Raw genomic sequence first — 17,125 nt, forward strand, 5'->3', positions numbered from 1 at the left:
TTTTTTTAAAGAATGCATATTATGTTATTGTATTTTAATAACTGATGAATTAATGTGTGTAGCTTTAATGTATATATTGGGTTAGTTTTTCTTATTTTAATCTTACATTATATTTAAGTTCATATTCATAATGTCATGTCTCGTCCTGCCCCTTAAGTTGCAGTATGTTTCTGTGTTTCACATGGTATTTGTCCTATTTCCTGTTTTATTTTTGTTATTCATCTCTCGTTTCAGATTCCCACTTCTGTTCTCTGGTGCCCTCATTCACTTTTGTGATTGTCTGCATCGCCCTGATTCGTTTCACTTGTGTCTTATTATCGCTGCCACCCTTGTGTGCTCCCAGCCTCCTATGCCAGTTTCTCTTTGTACCTCCATGTCAAGCGTTCCAGTATTTTTTCCTAGTTTGTTTTTCATGCTTCTGGTTTTGATCTTTGCTCTGCAGTCTGGACTCTGCCTTTTTCAGCTGCCTGTCGGATTTGTTTGTTGTATTCTGGATTGATTTCCTGTGTAGTATTGACAGTAAAGACTTTTACCCCACCACTGTGTCTGAGTTCTGAGTCCTCTTGAGTCTCTCCACTGTGTACCAGCCTTGTCACATAATATGATCACAACTATAATCACAACTAATTTTTGGTTATACTTACATGAGAATGTACAAAAAGAAAATGAAAACTCAGGTTAGAGTAAACTCAGCACTGTACTTGCTAATTACTAATGTTACTTAATGCAATGCAATAGGGAAGAGAGTTTATTTATTATTATATTCCTAGGTATAATTCTAAATATTGGACTTGAAGTCACCAAACATGTCTTCATATGAATGATGGTGTTGTAGGCTACCATATCAACATGTGCTGACTTAGGGACTAATTTTCTCTTGTATTGACACATGCCAAATCATTCATAATGTATATGACTGTGAAATTATTGGACTTCTTTAATACAGTCTTTTTGTCCTTTGTGTCCACAATCAGTACACAGAATTATAATGATTATGGCAGTAGCAGCAGAAAGTAAAGAGGGCGATATGAAAGTTCCTGCAATTCATTTTTAATTTTTAATTACTGATGTATATCTGAAAAAATGCTGCTCACTCATTCAAAATGAATTATGGCATAAAAACACAGGTTAGTTCACAAACATGTCAAACAGAGAATCCAAAAGTCTTGCAACTCGATGTCCCATCTTGGCCTCTAATAAGGAGTTGAGGGCACTCAGCCCCTCTGAGGGTGGGATGTTGTCTGGGCAGATTTCTGTTTAAATACATCGAAAATAAATCACACAACAAATTGCTCTGTGGGATACAATGGAGGTGCAGTACATGGACACAAGAAAATCTGTTTAAAATCTCACCGTAGTTTTGGTTTATCATTATGGGTGATGGCATGCTGAGACATTCTGCTTGTTTCTTCAGCATCTCCAGAGCAGCAGGCGTGGTGCTCTTTCTCCTGCCTGGAAATAAAGACCTCAGAGTCAGAAACTTTGGGTTGAACTTAAAATGCTCTGCAAACCTCAGGCTTATTTTATAGTTTTATGTCAGATGTCCATGTTGTACTGAAAAAATACACATACACAGACTGAATTTGCATTACAGCAGCTGTCTGAGCATCATTCATCATTAAAAAAAAAAAAAGTTGTGATATTGTGTATGATTCGTATCTTATATCTCACCAAACAGCAAAAGGCTGGTGAAATTGTCTTTGCCAGAGGTAACTTCTTCATAGACGACCAGACAGTCTGAGCAGTCAGTCTTCAGATAGACCTCTTTGAGGTAGAACGGTTGCTCTGTTGGAAACAAAAAACAAAAAAACATGCATACCCAAACAAAAGAATATCAGGAAGTCATGTGTGTTTGAATTCAGGGTGAAGGATGTTGCTCCTCTTCACTTACCAATTAACATGAAGCTGTTTTCAAAAGTCACATTGTATGCTAAGCTCGAGCATTCACCGTATCTGTAAAGAGGAACACAAAGGCTGCATCTGAATATGTGATGATGACACAGTGTGTCTTAAAAAAGCAGAGTTAAGCAGTTATACATCCTGTTAATTGATGCACTCTGTGTTTTAACTCATATACTCAATATTTTATGTTATAATGTGGGTTAGATGACAATATGTAATGTATGTACCGGTATGTATAAAATATGTTATCAATTGTAAGTTGTCAGTCCTGCCACCAGCAAATACAGTATTGTACAACAATATTTTGATATAACTAGAAAAATAAATTCCTTCCCATTATATTTTCATAACAATAACAGCTCCATGTTGTTATGTGGTCCAGTCTGGAACCATTAACCATCAGAGCTCATGGGAATTTCTGGAGATGACTATTGGATTGAGATGCCTCATCTCCCTTCAACACTGTTGGTGTGGTTAGGTAGTGTCTGTGTTTTGTGGGGGACTGGGGGTTTACATTCTCTGACTCTGGACAATATTGAGGACGTTGCTCTGGGTGGTTGCTGTGATGTCCAGCCAGGCACTGGTCAGTAAGTGGCCCAGGGAGCGGCTTCCTGGGAGGTCAGAGCTCCCCCCGATGTACAGCCACCTACCCAACATCTGGGGTGCACAGACAGAACACAGAATATTAGCACTAAAAATGTCTCCTGAAGGTATCTGTTGACTTTTCATCAATTTCAAAGAGATTTGTGAAATTCATGAGCCAGACAAGAGTAATCAACATTTTCAAAACGTGAAGGACAGAAGGGTTGTAACAGTACATCACAACAAAGTTTTTTATGATAGCTATGACCCGTTTTTCATTACTTTTAACACTTTTTCAAAACTCTTCACGCAGTTAGCATAATTAACACATTTTTTGTGCTTTTGATAAAGTTACAAGAATAGAATAGAATAATACTGAGTAGAATAGTAACTGAGTACATGATGCAATATAAGGATGTATCTTTTTTGTTTGTTTGTTTGATGATTGTTAACATTATAATAATTTAATGATGACAAACAGTGTCCCTGCATGCCTTTACTTCTGCTGATGCACTTCACTGCACTTGTAATATGAGAAACAGTTTGCATACTTCTTAAATCAACCTGGCTGGGTTGAAAATAATTTAGCAGTTGAGCACTTACATCTTCATTGCTGATGGTTATTGGTTTGACGAGACTGTCACAGCCGTTCACAGGAGCAGTGTCTCCAAATGACACAAGACTCAGCAATGCAACAACAGCAACACACTTCATCCTCCAGGTGGCTCTGTTTTCTTGTTTATAAAGGTCTCACACTTCTTGTCTCCCTTTATTCTTGCTTTTACTATGTATATCCTCGCTCCGTCTCACTGTCGTCGCATCAGCAGTGTTTCGCCCACACGCATCTCAGCAGCAAATATTCACTTTTCTGTGAGCTGATGTAACCAGAGCAAACAGCTCAGGGGAAAGGGCAGGGGGGACTTTGACCTGTTTGAGGAATTTTGATCCAGTCAAATACAACATAGAGCTTTGTAGACATGTTACGTATGTTAATGTATTTCATTCATCTCTGATAATTCTCTCTAATCTGACACTCAGACTCACAAACTCATGTAAACAGTACAAAAAAAAGGTTTACTATGTTTCCCACTTTTTTTTGTGTAACTTTCCTGTACTGTAGGCCTACCACAATATATGTTGACGAGTTGTGACCTGCTGATAACTACAGCTGTGCTCTGCCGTAGATAATTGCAGCAGAGCAGTTACTCATCAAAAACATGTTTTATTTCTAAAGAATCCAAGGATCTTACATTTGAAGACACAAAAATATTACTGTAATAGCATGTCTGATGTGTTTTTTCCACAAAAAAAGTTAAATTCTGTAATTTGCAAGAATTACGAAATTATGAAAATGTACATTTTTTTGTATAAAAAGTTGGACTGCTGGATGCACCCTGTGTGTTCAGTGGAAAGTCCTGTCTCAGCTTACATTTGTTGGAGGTATCCTGTTGCTAGCATGTACGTGTGAAGCTCAGATTTTAAGTGCAAAGGACATTACTGGACAAGTGACTGCAAAAAAAAAGCCAAATAGCAATTTTATCAAAAGTGTTTTTTTTTTTATTGAACTTAAACTGACAGCTCTCTATGGGTGTCTTCATACAGGACAAGAACAAAAAGGACAACAAACAACCCAAATGACAGAAAAAGAGCAGTTTCTGCTGATCGCTCTGACTATACAGTGAAATCTGTGAGCGTGACCTCATTGTTACAACAGAGAAGGGCAGAGAGAGAAGAAGGAGGTGGTGGAAGATTGATGCTCCGCCTGATGTCAGCTCGTGACCATCTGTCCCTCACCACCGCCTGTCCTCCATCCATTCTCCATCTGAGGTGATGGGGAGGATGAACGACAGTACGGAGGATGGAGACTGATGGAGGGGGGAGTGACAGGACGTTGGTTTTGTTGGTCTACGCTCATCACCTCTCTTTACTCTTCTCATCTTGGTGGGAGAAACAGAGCGACAGACAGGAATGGAGATGGACAGATGGAGAGAGGAAAGACAGGAGATGGTGATCACTACTCCATGGCCTCCTGATTCTCTTGGTCTGCGCTGATCTCCTCACTGGCCTCTTTGCCCTCCTTGCTCCTCTTGCTCTTCTTGTGTTTGTGCCTCCTGTGGCTGTCGCCCTCCTCGCTGTCGTGCCTCCTCCTGCTGCTGCTGCTGATTGAGGAAAGACGAGAGTGAGAAAAAGGGCAGAGGAGGTGAGGAGAGGGGAGATCCAGAAGGGAAGAAAGGCGGAAAGCGAGAGAGAGATGAAGGTAAGGACAGAGGAGGATCAATGGGGTTGAGGATCAATGGGGTGGAAAAAAATAAAAGGTGAAGTGAAATGGAGATAGGACAAAAGAGAGAGAACGATGGAGAGAGAGAGAGAGAGAGGACAGACAGACAGACAGACCGGTGCCGATAACAACAAGTACAGATGTGTGGTAGGAGATTAACATTAAGACAAGGTGGAAGAGACAGAAAAGAAATGTACAGAAATGTGCTGTTTGTCTATTGACATATAGTTGCTGCAGTGAACAACCTTTCTGCTCTCATGTGACAGACTTGCAATTTATAGTGATAACCACTGTGGATTTATCATCGAAAAATTCATAACCATTTTTGAAACCAGTCTCTGATTTCAGAGTTAAAAGAAACAGATTCTCATTTCACCCACCAAAAAAAAAAACAGGAAATGAGAAGCTGCTTCTAGATGTGTCTTGGTGGATTTAATGAGCTACATCAAACATTAGCTCAATGAGTTGGTTAAAACAAATCTCTCGCCTGCTGACTAAAATCTTACACTTGATGGCTACATTTATGTTATGCATAGACTGACGCACGGAAAGTAAAAAAAATCCTCCCTCACTACTTGAATCTGTGAGAAATGGTCAAAATGAAGAAAGAGTATGTTCTTTTTCTGCACTGTACAGCTAGTAAGCTATGAGGAAAGTACAGATGTATTCTCTCTGGAAGTAACCAAATCCAATAATGAGCTGGGCAGAGAGGGATCCATCGAGATTCAACTCAACAATATCTTATTAACACACAGGATGAAATACTTCACAGCAGATGTCTCAAGTTCAAATCTTGTCAAGCTCACTGTTTCTATTTAAAGATGCTAAGTTATAACTGGATTATTGCTTTCAGTTGGTGTAGGAGAGAAATCACACCTGCGAGAGGACTTGTGGCGTCCCTCCTCTTTCTCTCGGTGCCGCCTTTCTCTGTGTCTTTCCTCTTTCTCTCGGCTTGATCGGTCACGATGGCGCTCTCCGTAACCACGCTCCTGGTACTCACGGTAACCACGATACCGCTCCTCGTCGCTATGAAAGTTAGAAGGAGGGAGATATTTCAGTTTATTATACTAAGTGTCCATGCAAACAATACAAGCTCTGAAACAATACAAGCTCCGAAAACAATATACCATGCTTCCTTTAATGTACTTATTCTAGTATGTCAACTCTGGACATCTGCTGATACCAAGTATCAATCTGATTTTGGAATTTCCCTTAAAATAAAGTCGGTATGCTCCAGTGTTATAATTAGGACACATGAGATCAGGGAAATCTATTGGACTAAAAAACAACAGGTGGGATGTTCTGATTGAAGAAGAAATTATTTTATACAGACACTGAAAGAAAATGTATTTAATGTGACTCTGTCACATCATGGCTGATAGCTAGACGATCAGCATTATCATTAATCTGGTGTATTATTTGAGTATATCTGCCAGTAGCAACTGTTATAACTTGATATAAAAGCAGCACTCGTTTACCAACACTGTGTGTGATACTGTGTGTAGTGTCTCACCTGGTGTAGCTCATAGCTGAAGGACTGTGCTCCCGTTCTCTCTCCCGCTCATGTGTCCTCTCCCTGGGCCTTTCTCTCTCCTTGTCTCTCTTGTCATCTCGACGGGGATAGTAGTCCCAGGGTTTAGAGTTGTCCATCATTGGGGGCCAAGGAGGAGGCACCCCTCCAGCCATGGGTGGAGGGTAAGCACCTGAGGAGGCAAAGAGTCTGGACTTAGTTGTGACTTTGTGTTGACATGTTTTCTGAAATGAGTTTTGTTAAACCCTATACATACAGACAGTTATCCTTTCAGCAATAACACTCAACGTATTTGTGTGAATAATGAGGATTTATAGAGTCTGTCCTGTCTCTGCATGTACATGCCATCCTCACCACATCACACAGATCACAACACACGTTATGTTACAGCTCATGTCCTGTTCATGGATTGAAACGTAGTTGTGGCATTTGTTTGTTTTGCTAGGGTTAGAAAATCAGATTATGTTGTCAAGCTACTACCTTGAGGGAACGGATATGGAGGGACAGAGCGTCCATCATAACCTCCAGGGTGGCCACTGTGGAAACAGACCAAAGGCAACATAACGCAAGTCAGAGCTTGAAAGGTTCACATACGCTGTTGCAACTTTGTAAGGAAGATAAAATTACTCGTTGACACAGGTCAGATACATCATTTTTAGTCTTGAGGAAAACGTCAAAGAACCCAGTACAAAAATAGAAACAATATTCTAGTGACATTTTTTTTTACGTATGAGTATATAGGGTCTGGAAGTCACTCTGAAGAAATAAATTTCCCCATGAATGACACAGTCTAACTTTTAACTTTTGGTCTACAACCTCAGAGTCAATTAATTTGAATATATACTTATACAGTCAAAAATCTTGCTCTATTATCATATCTAACTTGTGCAGTTGTGTTGAATTTAATATACAGTATATATACGTACCCATCCATAGTGGGGATAATGGCAGGTGGGGGTCCACTAGGTGGAGGAGGAAAACCTGGAGGGGGGACAGTAATGGGTAGCCCTGTGAGGGAGAAAGAGAGAAGGGAGGTGCAGAGTGAGTAATCAGTTTTCAATAGAAATAAAACAGAGTTATGGAAACAGAGAGCAAAGCAGGGTGGTTGCTTAAAGACCCACTCCCGTGAAAATCGTGTTTTTTGAGCTTTTCACATGTTCCTGTGGCATTTTTCTTGTGTTAGAGCACTTATCAGCAGAGAAGGAAGTGCAAAATTGCATTTCAGAGTTTTTCTGCCTTCAAACTGCTGTGAACCAATGGCAGACGCAAACTGGCAGTTTCAGGAAGACTGGAGTTGAGGGTGTCACAGCTCCAGGGGAGGGCACTAGTGCTACAAGCTCCCGCCCCGCTCTGCATCTGGCTCAGAGGTGAAAGCCTTCACAGCTCGGTGTAGCTGTCAAGGTATAACAGGTATAGCTCACCTGGTAGAGCAGCTTGCACTGTGAGCAAGGACTATGCACCAGTCTGGGATCGAATCCCAGTGTGGAGTTTTACGCTAAACGCGCTGAATCTGTAATTGTACAATGTCCAGCTGTCAGCAAGCGGGGGGGTGGGGTGCGAGGAGGTGGCTGGGCGGGTGCAGAGCAGCACAGTCTCCGCCCACCCCCCAGAGGTGCATTGCTAATGTGCATGGCTAATGAGCTGGTTTTAAAATGGCCGAAAAGGGTCGCGGGAGTGGGACTTTAAAACTGAACACAGGAAAAATAAGATGAACTTACTGGGTGGGGGGATGAGTGGGGGCGCAGTGCTGACGTTTGGTGGTGGAGGGAGAAACGGAGGTGGCGGTATGTTTGGAGGAAGCGGCCCAGGAGGGAAGAAGGTGGGCATCTTAGCGGGGGCGGGCTCTGCATCTGACGTGGAGTGTTCAGAGATCACCTGCAACACAACAACACGGAGAGGTGGAGATGAGAACACACAGTCGTAGCAGTTTCTTAAGATTCAAGTTATTTTGTCACTTTTTTTTTTTCTGTATACCTGAATATTATTCCCCTCGAGGTTGTGTCTGCGTCGCCCTTCGACCCTGCTGATGGTGGCCGTTCCTCCACCAATAACATCTATGGTACCACTCGTTTTCCTGATTAAAAAAAGAGAAGAATATAAAACATCAAGGCAATGAGCTGAGTCGCAAACACATGATGGACAAACTAGGTAAATGGTGACACTGCTTCTAAATGATCCCAAACCTCATTTATCTGAATTAAGCTGATATCTGCATTGGGGTGTCTGCATTGTGCGTGGTGCAGTCGCTACGAGCAGTTTGAGTTTTTTACCACTGCATCATACAGTAAGGTTTAAGTTCATCAGTGCTAATAAAATTCTGCTAACTTGTGATTCACATGTTGTAATATCCATTAACTTCTTCACAACAATAATTTCTGCCTCATGGTTGTATGACTCCATCAACCAGTGGAATTGCAGATTAAATCTATATCCGTTGTTTTCTTGTTGTTATTTTATTTTTTTTAAATTTTTGATATAAATAAATGATAAGCCTTGACTTTGTTACTCTTTGTTATTCTTGTTCTGCTGTACGTTTACCGTATTAGTCTGTAAATTCATTAAGAGAGAGAAAAGAACGTGTCAAATACCTTGCACGTGTTCACAAGCTTTACCAATAACAGTTGTAGAAATGACAGTAGACAAGTGTTTCAAACATAAATGTTGCTAGAAAGAAGTTACAAATTCTAACATGGATGTTTCACACACATCTTCAACCCAGCACCACAGAAGATCTATTCTATACAGTCACCAGAGATTTAAGGTGAGAAGTGTGAAAGTATCTGACCAAACGTGAGATACTGTCTCAAACTCCCTTTCTGCTCCTTAGTACTAGTTTCTAATAATGGTCATAGTTTTTTTTTTTTTTTTTAAGAATGATGTCACAGTGATGTTTCTGGAAATAAAACATTATCGCTTCCTTATTTTATCCTGTTAGATTTTTGTTAATATATTTCATCGTTATAGTAAGAATTTGTGAGTTTATGATTTGCAAGGTCATAGTAGACCACCAAATTCTGACCAGTTCATCCTTGAGTCCAAGAGAACATTTGTGCTAAATTTGAAGAACTTCAGTCGAAGCATTGGTGAGATGGGCCACCTGAAAACAGCTGTCATCAGCACGTAGCTATAGTATCAGTATCCCACTAGTCTGATAAAAGCTTTTAAGATGAAGCTGCAACAGCAGAAAGGTTTGGTTTGTATCAGCAGGAATTTAACACCACCGAAATACTGAGAAACTGAGATTTAAAAAAAAAAAACAGTCTTCTCTCAAAATCTCAACACAGACACATGAGTTTTAGCTGCTGAGGACATAGCTAAGGGGATCTGACTGTCATAGGTTTGGCTGAAGTTGGACCTGCTGCTGAGCAAGACCACAGCAACACAGCATGGCCAGCCCCGCTGTGGAGCTGTGGTGGAGACAGATCATTTTGGCTAAACTAATGCAGCTCATGCAAAAAACCCTAAATATATCGGCCATTTTATCGGGCCAACTCAACTTTACAATTGTTTCTAGTGTAGTCTAGTGTAGTCAGTGATAGAAGGTGTCAAAAACAGTTGAGTTCACTGAAGAGTACAGTTAAACATCCCATAAGGTGATGACTTGAGAAAACAACGGGTCTTTAAGGATACCAAGTTTCACCGTTCAGTGTTTCTAAAAATATCAGTAAATAAAACCCTCAGCTTTGAATTTTGTTTTAACATTTTAACTTCCACCACAACCTATAACATCAGACCTGTTCTCTTACTCTCTTACTTACTCTTACTAAAATATTAAGGAGGTATGGACGTTACAGGGCCTTTAAGGGGTTTTTTAATTTATGGGGGGGAAAGAAATTGGTCATAATTTTAATTTGCGATAATGAAACAGCATTTGTCTATTGATTATATTTAGTTTTAAGTAAAACTCAACATTTGTCAATGGACCAACAAAAACAGAGACGTGTCAGAGATGCACATAACCGACATGATGATATTCTGTTCCTCTTTCTAAAACTTTCTACGACATAACACATGCACATCAACCAGCCCCAAAAGGAAGACACATGGGTGAGAAAGAAAGCATCTACAGGGCCTTGGAAGTAGCACCGGGAGTTTTTCTGTGGTCACGTTTCATGGTCAAGAAAAACGCCAGACCCCCGCTGTTTTCAACATCTATACATTTCCCATCAGGCCCATTTTAACCTTGCTGGGACAAGGCCATGCCCACTTACGTATGATAGGACATGTCCTGATCAGGCGGGCCAGTCCACTGAGGGGGAGAGATCCTACTATTTTGAGACAAAGGACACTAGTCTGGTAAAAGCTTTTAAGATGAAGCTGCAACAGCAGAAAGGTTTGGTGTGTATCAGTAGGAATTTAACACCGCTGTGATCCCACTGACCACTGATCAGTGAGCAGTAAAAAATACCATGACATCTAAACAAACAGACCAACATGAGTGAAACTGAACTCCAAAAATACTGAGAAACTGAGATAAAAAAATTTTAAAAAACAGAGTCTTCTCTCAAAATATCAACACAGACACATGAGTTTTAGCTGCTGAGGACATAGCTAAGGGGATCTGACTGTCATAGGTTTGCTAAAGTTGGACCTGCTGCTGAGCAAGACCACAGCAACACAGCATGGCCAGCCCCGCTGCGGAGCTGTGGTGGAGACGCATCATTTTGGCTAAACTAATGCAGCTAATGCAAAAAACCCTAAATATATCGGCCATTCTATCAGGCCAACTCAACTTTTAAATTGTTTCTAGTGTAGTCTAGTGTAGTCAGTGATAGAAGGTGTCAAAAACAGTTGAGTTCACTGAAGAGTACAGTTAAACATCCCATAAGGTGATGACTTGAGAAAACAAAGGGTCTTTAAGGATACCAAGTTTCACCATTCAGTGTTTCTGAAAAAAAATTGGTCATAATTTGCAATAATGAAACAGCATTTGTCAATTGATTATATTTAGTTTTAAGTAATACTCAACATTTGTCAATGGACCAACAAAAACAGAGACGTGTCAGAGATGCACATAACCGACATGATGATATTCTGTTCCTCTTTCTAAAACTTTCTACGGCATAACACATGCACATCAACCAGCCCCAAAAGGAAGACACATGGGTGAGAAAGAAAGCATCTACAGGGCCTTGGAAGTAGCACCGGGAGTTTTTCTGTGGTCATGTTTCATGGTCAAGAAAAACGCCAGGCCCCCGCTGTTTTCAACATCTATACATTTCCCATCAGGCCCATTTTAACCTTGCTGGGACAAGGCCATGCCCACTTACGTATAATAGGACATGTCCTGAACAGGCGGGCCAGTCCACTGAGGGGGAGAGATCCTACCATTTTGAGACAAAGGACAAGGGTAAAGGAGATGAGAGTAACATTGGCCCTAACACACAAACACATACATACAGCCCATGGGGTGGTGACCTATATAAACCACACGGACACTAAAGGACCTGCTAACCTGGAGGTGGCCAGGTGTGTTTTTGTGTTTTTGTCTAAGTATGATGCATTTAAAACAAAAAATAACACATGAAATGTTTTTGCTGTGCGGTTTCCTTCTATAAACAACAATCAACTTCAACTGTGCTGCCACACAGACCAGCCATGACTACAGTGTATCCTCTCCTCGTGAGATGGCCAGCTACTTGTGTGTATTGCTAATCTGCATCCAGCCCTCTACTGCCAAGACACACGATGGCTTATCTACTGTACACTTCTAGTGGAAACTGAATGTGTGTTTATGCGCAGATATCTTAAAAAGTGAAGATAAAAGCTGAAGTGTTACCTGGTGACCTGACTGGTGGCAGACTTGTACAGGCTGACAGGAGATGTGAAGTCTGGCTTTGAGGTGTGAACAGGTAAACTGGATATGTCTTTCTCATTGCCTGTCCTGCCTTGCTGAACCTACGAAAGAGACAGAAACAGCACAATAATAATATGCATGATATGTTCATCATAGAAGAGACAGTGTTGATTTGAAAGTCAGTGTAGTGAGGGGCTTGTGCAGAAAACAGCTAGTGAAATGTAGAGAGAGAATCAGAGGAAACAAAAGGACAAGAAGGATGTGAGCAGCAGAGTTTCTTACAGTGATCTTGCTCGTCACCGAGCCGACTGTAGAGACCTCCAGACCCATACGCAACCTCTTCTGTTTTTCACAGTAAGCCTTCCACGTGTCTTCATTGAAGCCATAATTGAAGTAGTCTGACAGATCCGCTCCTACACACATACAGAAACAAACACAACAAACAAGAAAAGAAAACTGTGTTAAGTCCATGACTTACCTGAATGCTGTGCCTGAAGTAATTTCATTGTTTTTGTTCTTTTGAAGAATTTAGCTGCGCAAACACAGACCTGGCTTCCTCCAGGGTTTCTCTTCAAAGGACTCCATGTCCACCTCCAGCACTGGAACTCCATTAATGTTTCCAGAAGCATCAAGATCCACTCCCTTCAGCTTTGCGGTCACTAGACATAAACAGCACAACACGTTACTGGACATATACATCACATACATTGTAACTTAACTATTCACTACTCTCTGTGTATAATATCATAGGTTGTTTGAAGAGAACAACTCAAAAGAGGACAAAGAAAAAGAGGGTATTGCATTGGCAAAACTTATCCAGAAAAATAAAAAGAGCGCAATACCTTGTCCATAGGGTCTGGAGCCTATTGTCTTTATGTTGAGATTTACAGGGGGAGCCCCATAAGGTCTAAAAGGGAAAAAGCAGTATCTGTGTTATGCCTGTATTGTTTAAAGAATTTGTTTAAGAAAACACACTTAACATGAAATGTGAAAATATCAAAATATAGTTTAGCTTTAATATTAAGCTTCTTTGTTGCTTAAACTCAATAGCTGCAAACTTTAAATTCCCTCTAAATTGTAGGTTCCTCTAAATAGTCAGGGCACAGTGCCATACTTTAACTGAGACCTACGTGTACTGTGGTGCTCCAGTTTTGATGTCTCCAATGGTCACTCGGACATCGTCGTCGTCATCATCGCTGTCACTGTCACTGTCCACATCTTCACCTGCTCCTTCACCTGTGGCCTGACATGCCAAAGTTGTCCGGTGAGTAAGTCTGTGCTTCCAGAAACACAACAGCAACAAAACAACCACAGCACACACTTCAACTATGTAATGACCATTACCAACGCATTTACGCTGCCTACCTCAGAGGCCACTCCATTCCCTGTAGCATGTGCAGCAGCAGCATCCTCCGTGGGAGCATCAGCAGACGCACTGTGGATACAAAACATTTGATAAATGAAATTGTATCAGGCTATAGACGACGTACATCCTCAACCAACACAAGTGAAAAATAATTGGAAAAAGATGAATGGAAAAACATGATACGCCCACATCCACTGTTGAAATGGGTTTTAAGAAATCTAGTGATAATTTCTTTTTAACAGCATTTGAGAAGCTGATAAGCACAGGATCTAAAATTCAAGTATAAACATGTTAAGTTGTGGTTTGTTTTCACTTATAACTGAATTAATTTAAAGACATAATCATGATGGCGATTCACAACAGGATTAAAAGCTGCAACTACACAACAGACAGCAAATAAGTCACTGTATCTGCTGTTCTTACAGCATTATGCATAGCTGCAATTTGTATAAACACAGAAAACAGGCCTTTCTTATGCATTAGATGCATTAAATACTTATTTACATTTACATTTAATGAAACCAGTCAGCCTATCGTTGCATTTTGCAAAACAGTGTACGTTTCCATTAGATTAGCAGACACAGTACTTCATAAATGCCAGAGAAGGGAAACTTATGGAGAATTAAGTCAAAATAAAAAGCAAAAGTATAGACACTACTATCTATCACTCATAATATGTATTTAATATAAACTTACCTGACTGCAGCATTTAGTTTGGCTTCTTCATCCTCCTCTTTGCTCTCAGATTCATCTGAAACAAAATAAAAGCAGGTTTTATTTCCTCCAGTTTATGTCCTTTGCAAGGGCTTTGGCTGTTGTTGTATGTTTAACCGGGGCTCGAAATCATCCATTGCACAACAGAGCAAATGTTTTCTCTTTCTTTTTTTACCCTGGATGCTCTGTTATAATTACGGGAAAAGTTACCCCCCCCCCCCTTTTTTGTTGTTGCAGCAATTCACAAAGCTGCAAAAGGCGCTGCTAGCTGCTAGCCTCCTCATGCTAACAGACAGTGCTGTCAGTTAGCGGTTCACTACGACGACAGCCAGCCACTGACTCACGTCTCTGTCGGTTGAGAGAGGTTTTTAATTATTAAGACGCTGCAGGCAGCTGCTGTTTCTGTCTGTACCTCCATACAGCCATTCCTCCTCTTCATCCCCGGCGCTGGCATCAGTGGTGGTTGTTTTGTCCGCTTCTTCCGCAGACATGTTGAGCTGACACGGAGCCGTGAACCCACCGAGGTTTCGACGAGAACTATGTTCAACAAAACTCCTACTTATTTAAATATATACGTGAAACTTCTCCCTTTAGCGGGGAAAACTGACTTATGAACGGAAAGTTATAACTTCATGGGTTCATCTCAAGCTCCTGGCTGCGTTTCAGAGTTGGCCCCGGAAGAGATTGTTGGCGTCGCGCTCAAAGGTCAACATCTCCTGGCGTCAAATACCACAGCGCCCCCTGGAGGACAAGACACACTACACCCTGGCCTATGTTAAGGTAACGCTAAATCAAGATTGTCTTTCTATTTATCTGTTTTTTGACCACATACATGTTGTGTTGTGTGGTTAAGTATAGGTAAATATATTCATGAGCCCCTGCCCTTGATACAGATATTTACAGATTATGGGAAAGAATGGGAAATGATGGAAGCTAAGCTGCTCTACAATATGAGAGTCACTGTCCACTTACTTTCAGCCCCAAAGTGTGGAAAGTGAACCAATAATAAATTTAAGGTAACGTAACGTAGCTTCACTGTTGTTACAGAAGTGCAAAAGTAAATGAGTAATAACCTTTTTTTCTTCTTCATGGATTCATTTATCTAATACACCTTTATAGGCATAGATAGAATAGGCTACTTCAAGCATGTTCACAAGCCTGTTGTAGTTATGATCCAGTTACACAAAGCACTAACACAGGCAACATCACATAATGAAATAATACACTGTGAAGCAAGGGTAACTAGATAAAGAAGCCCACATATAACTAATCACTCATTAATCAAAAAAATTAGAAATGTTTTAAAATGTATTTTTTATTTTATTTTAAATAGTACCAGGGTTGATTGTGTGAACAGTAGCTACTACTTTTCCCATAGTGCAGGTCTGGTGCCAAGTAACTGCATCTATCCTTGGTTGCAAACCTTGACTTAGGGGCCATGAGGAGTGTTTTCTTCTGACCTAGTGTTCACATGTTCACTTGCCTGTGTCAGTTTATGTGGGCCTTGGAGCTTGGAGTCAATCAATGCCTTTCAATTTACTCTCTCTTTAATTTTTCCATCCCTCAGGTACTATATAGTGAAGATTTTACTATACTAGATCTAAGCAGTTTTTTGTTTTTACAATATTCTTCCTGAATCTAAATGGTGATTGGTGTTGTTACGACTCCCTTATTTCTAACTCACATTACTCTACCCATGATAATAAAACCAACCACAGTTCAAACCCAAAATATAAGTCATGGTGTCAAGTCAAAAATGAAAGGAATGGTTTTATTTTGTCCTCCCTCAATCCTGAGTGGTAGCAGAGGAACCCAGATCTTTTATTTACACAAAACTTGCTGTAACAGTGTATATGGAATTTAAATGACTCATCATAATCTTAGTGATTGCTGCTGTGGTTCTGTTTGCACATGGAGTTGCCTCTTAATGCAAAGTGGATAGTTAATGCATTTATGGCATTTGGCCAGTTAAGTGGGTCCACTTTAACTCTGTCAGTAAATGACAAGGAAATGTGTGGATTTGCTCATTCTCTCCGTTCACTTCCTTTTTAGCTATTATCAGACATAGACATCATTCACACATGATCTTCTGATAGGCTAGTGAACTAATCAATTGGGAAATATGTAGGCTACATGCTCACACACACACACACACACACACACACACACACACACACACACACACACACACACAGTGGTAATATTATATTTGTGAGTAAGCATTGATTTTTGTCTGCATAAGGACCACACCATGGTGCATATCAAGTACTGTACGTGTGTGGATCTCTGTGTGTTGACACTACATGCTCACTTACACACATTTAAATGCACGTACACTTTACATGCAGGGAACGCTATTGCAAGAGAGAGGGATGCTAAATGGTGTCTGGGTTAAAACGAATCACATTTATTTCTTCACATTTATTCACCCTGTCTCCCTCAGCATCAGCTCTCTCTCTCAGTCTCTGTTACTCCTGTCTGTCTTTTAGTCAACCTTTTAACATCACATTCATATTCCATCTTTTCTCCACTTCTTTTGAAGAAGACCATGCAAAAAAGGATGATAAAATAGAGATCAAAAGGGTAGTCAGCTATGGAAAGAGTAAAGTTGACTTTCATGTGCTGTTCCTATCTCCCTCAGGCTGTGACCTGCTCTGACGTATTTTGCTGCCTTCTCATTCCTTCCGTCCTCAGCCCCTGTATCATCCTGTCTGTCTCTGGCCCCCCTCCGTCCCTGCGTCCATCCCTCTCTCCTTACGGTGGATTAGGGCGGCTTATAGCCTAGTCGATGCTAATCAGGTTTACTTAGACAGAGGGCGATCATTGGGCTATCAGTAATTACACACGCTGATATTAGCTTACTCAGATAGGACTGTAGGCTATGTGCCTTGGCACATTTTCAATCCACATCATCTCTGTGGATCAAACATATGGTTATCTCAAGAGTGTGATGCC

At 40.6% G+C, this 17,125-nt stretch overlaps 2 protein-coding genes across 8 annotated transcripts; both read right to left on the reverse strand.

The window, feature by feature from the left end:
- Positions 1-919: 919 nt before the first annotated feature.
- Positions 920-3,340, reverse strand: LOC146991648 (uncharacterized). Its single transcript, XM_085776163.1, has 6 exons — positions 3,088-3,340; positions 2,417-2,559; positions 1,892-1,953; positions 1,672-1,785; positions 1,354-1,452; positions 920-1,253 (listed from the first exon to the last, which is right to left on the reverse strand). The coding sequence occupies exons 1-6, from the start codon at positions 3,196-3,198 to the stop codon at positions 1,129-1,131; spliced, it is 654 nt and encodes a 217-aa protein (XP_085632289.1). The 5' UTR covers positions 3,199-3,340; the 3' UTR covers positions 920-1,128.
- A 678-nt stretch (positions 3,341-4,018) lies between these two features.
- fip1l1b (FIP1 like 1b (S. cerevisiae)) lies at positions 4,019-14,856 on the reverse strand. Of its 7 annotated transcripts, none has more exons than XM_085776175.1 (16): positions 14,583-14,856; positions 14,153-14,207; positions 13,456-13,525; positions 13,221-13,333; positions 12,933-12,997; positions 12,639-12,749; positions 12,373-12,503; positions 12,073-12,191; positions 11,564-11,617; positions 8,268-8,367; positions 8,012-8,168; positions 7,223-7,301; positions 6,774-6,832; positions 6,276-6,465; positions 5,639-5,788; positions 4,019-4,643 (listed from the first exon to the last, which is right to left on the reverse strand). In XM_085776175.1, exons 1-16 carry the CDS (start codon positions 14,659-14,661, stop codon positions 4,499-4,501), a joined length of 1,677 nt encoding a protein of 558 aa, XP_085632301.1. In that variant the 5' UTR covers positions 14,662-14,856; the 3' UTR covers positions 4,019-4,498. The 7 variants fall into 7 exon arrangements, with proteins under 7 accessions (XP_085632301.1, XP_085632327.1, XP_085632310.1 ...); XM_085776201.1 differs by having other exon boundaries at positions 4,019-4,640; positions 6,774-6,829; positions 7,220-7,301; XM_085776184.1 differs by having other exon boundaries at positions 6,774-6,829; positions 7,220-7,301.
- Positions 14,857-17,125: the final 2,269 nt, after the last annotated feature.

This window comes from Trachurus japonicus, chromosome 1, assembly GCF_045865225.1.
Source record: "Trachurus japonicus isolate A0001 chromosome 1, Traja_1.0".
Taxonomy (NCBI): domain Eukaryota; kingdom Metazoa; phylum Chordata; class Actinopteri; order Carangiformes; family Carangidae; genus Trachurus; species Trachurus japonicus.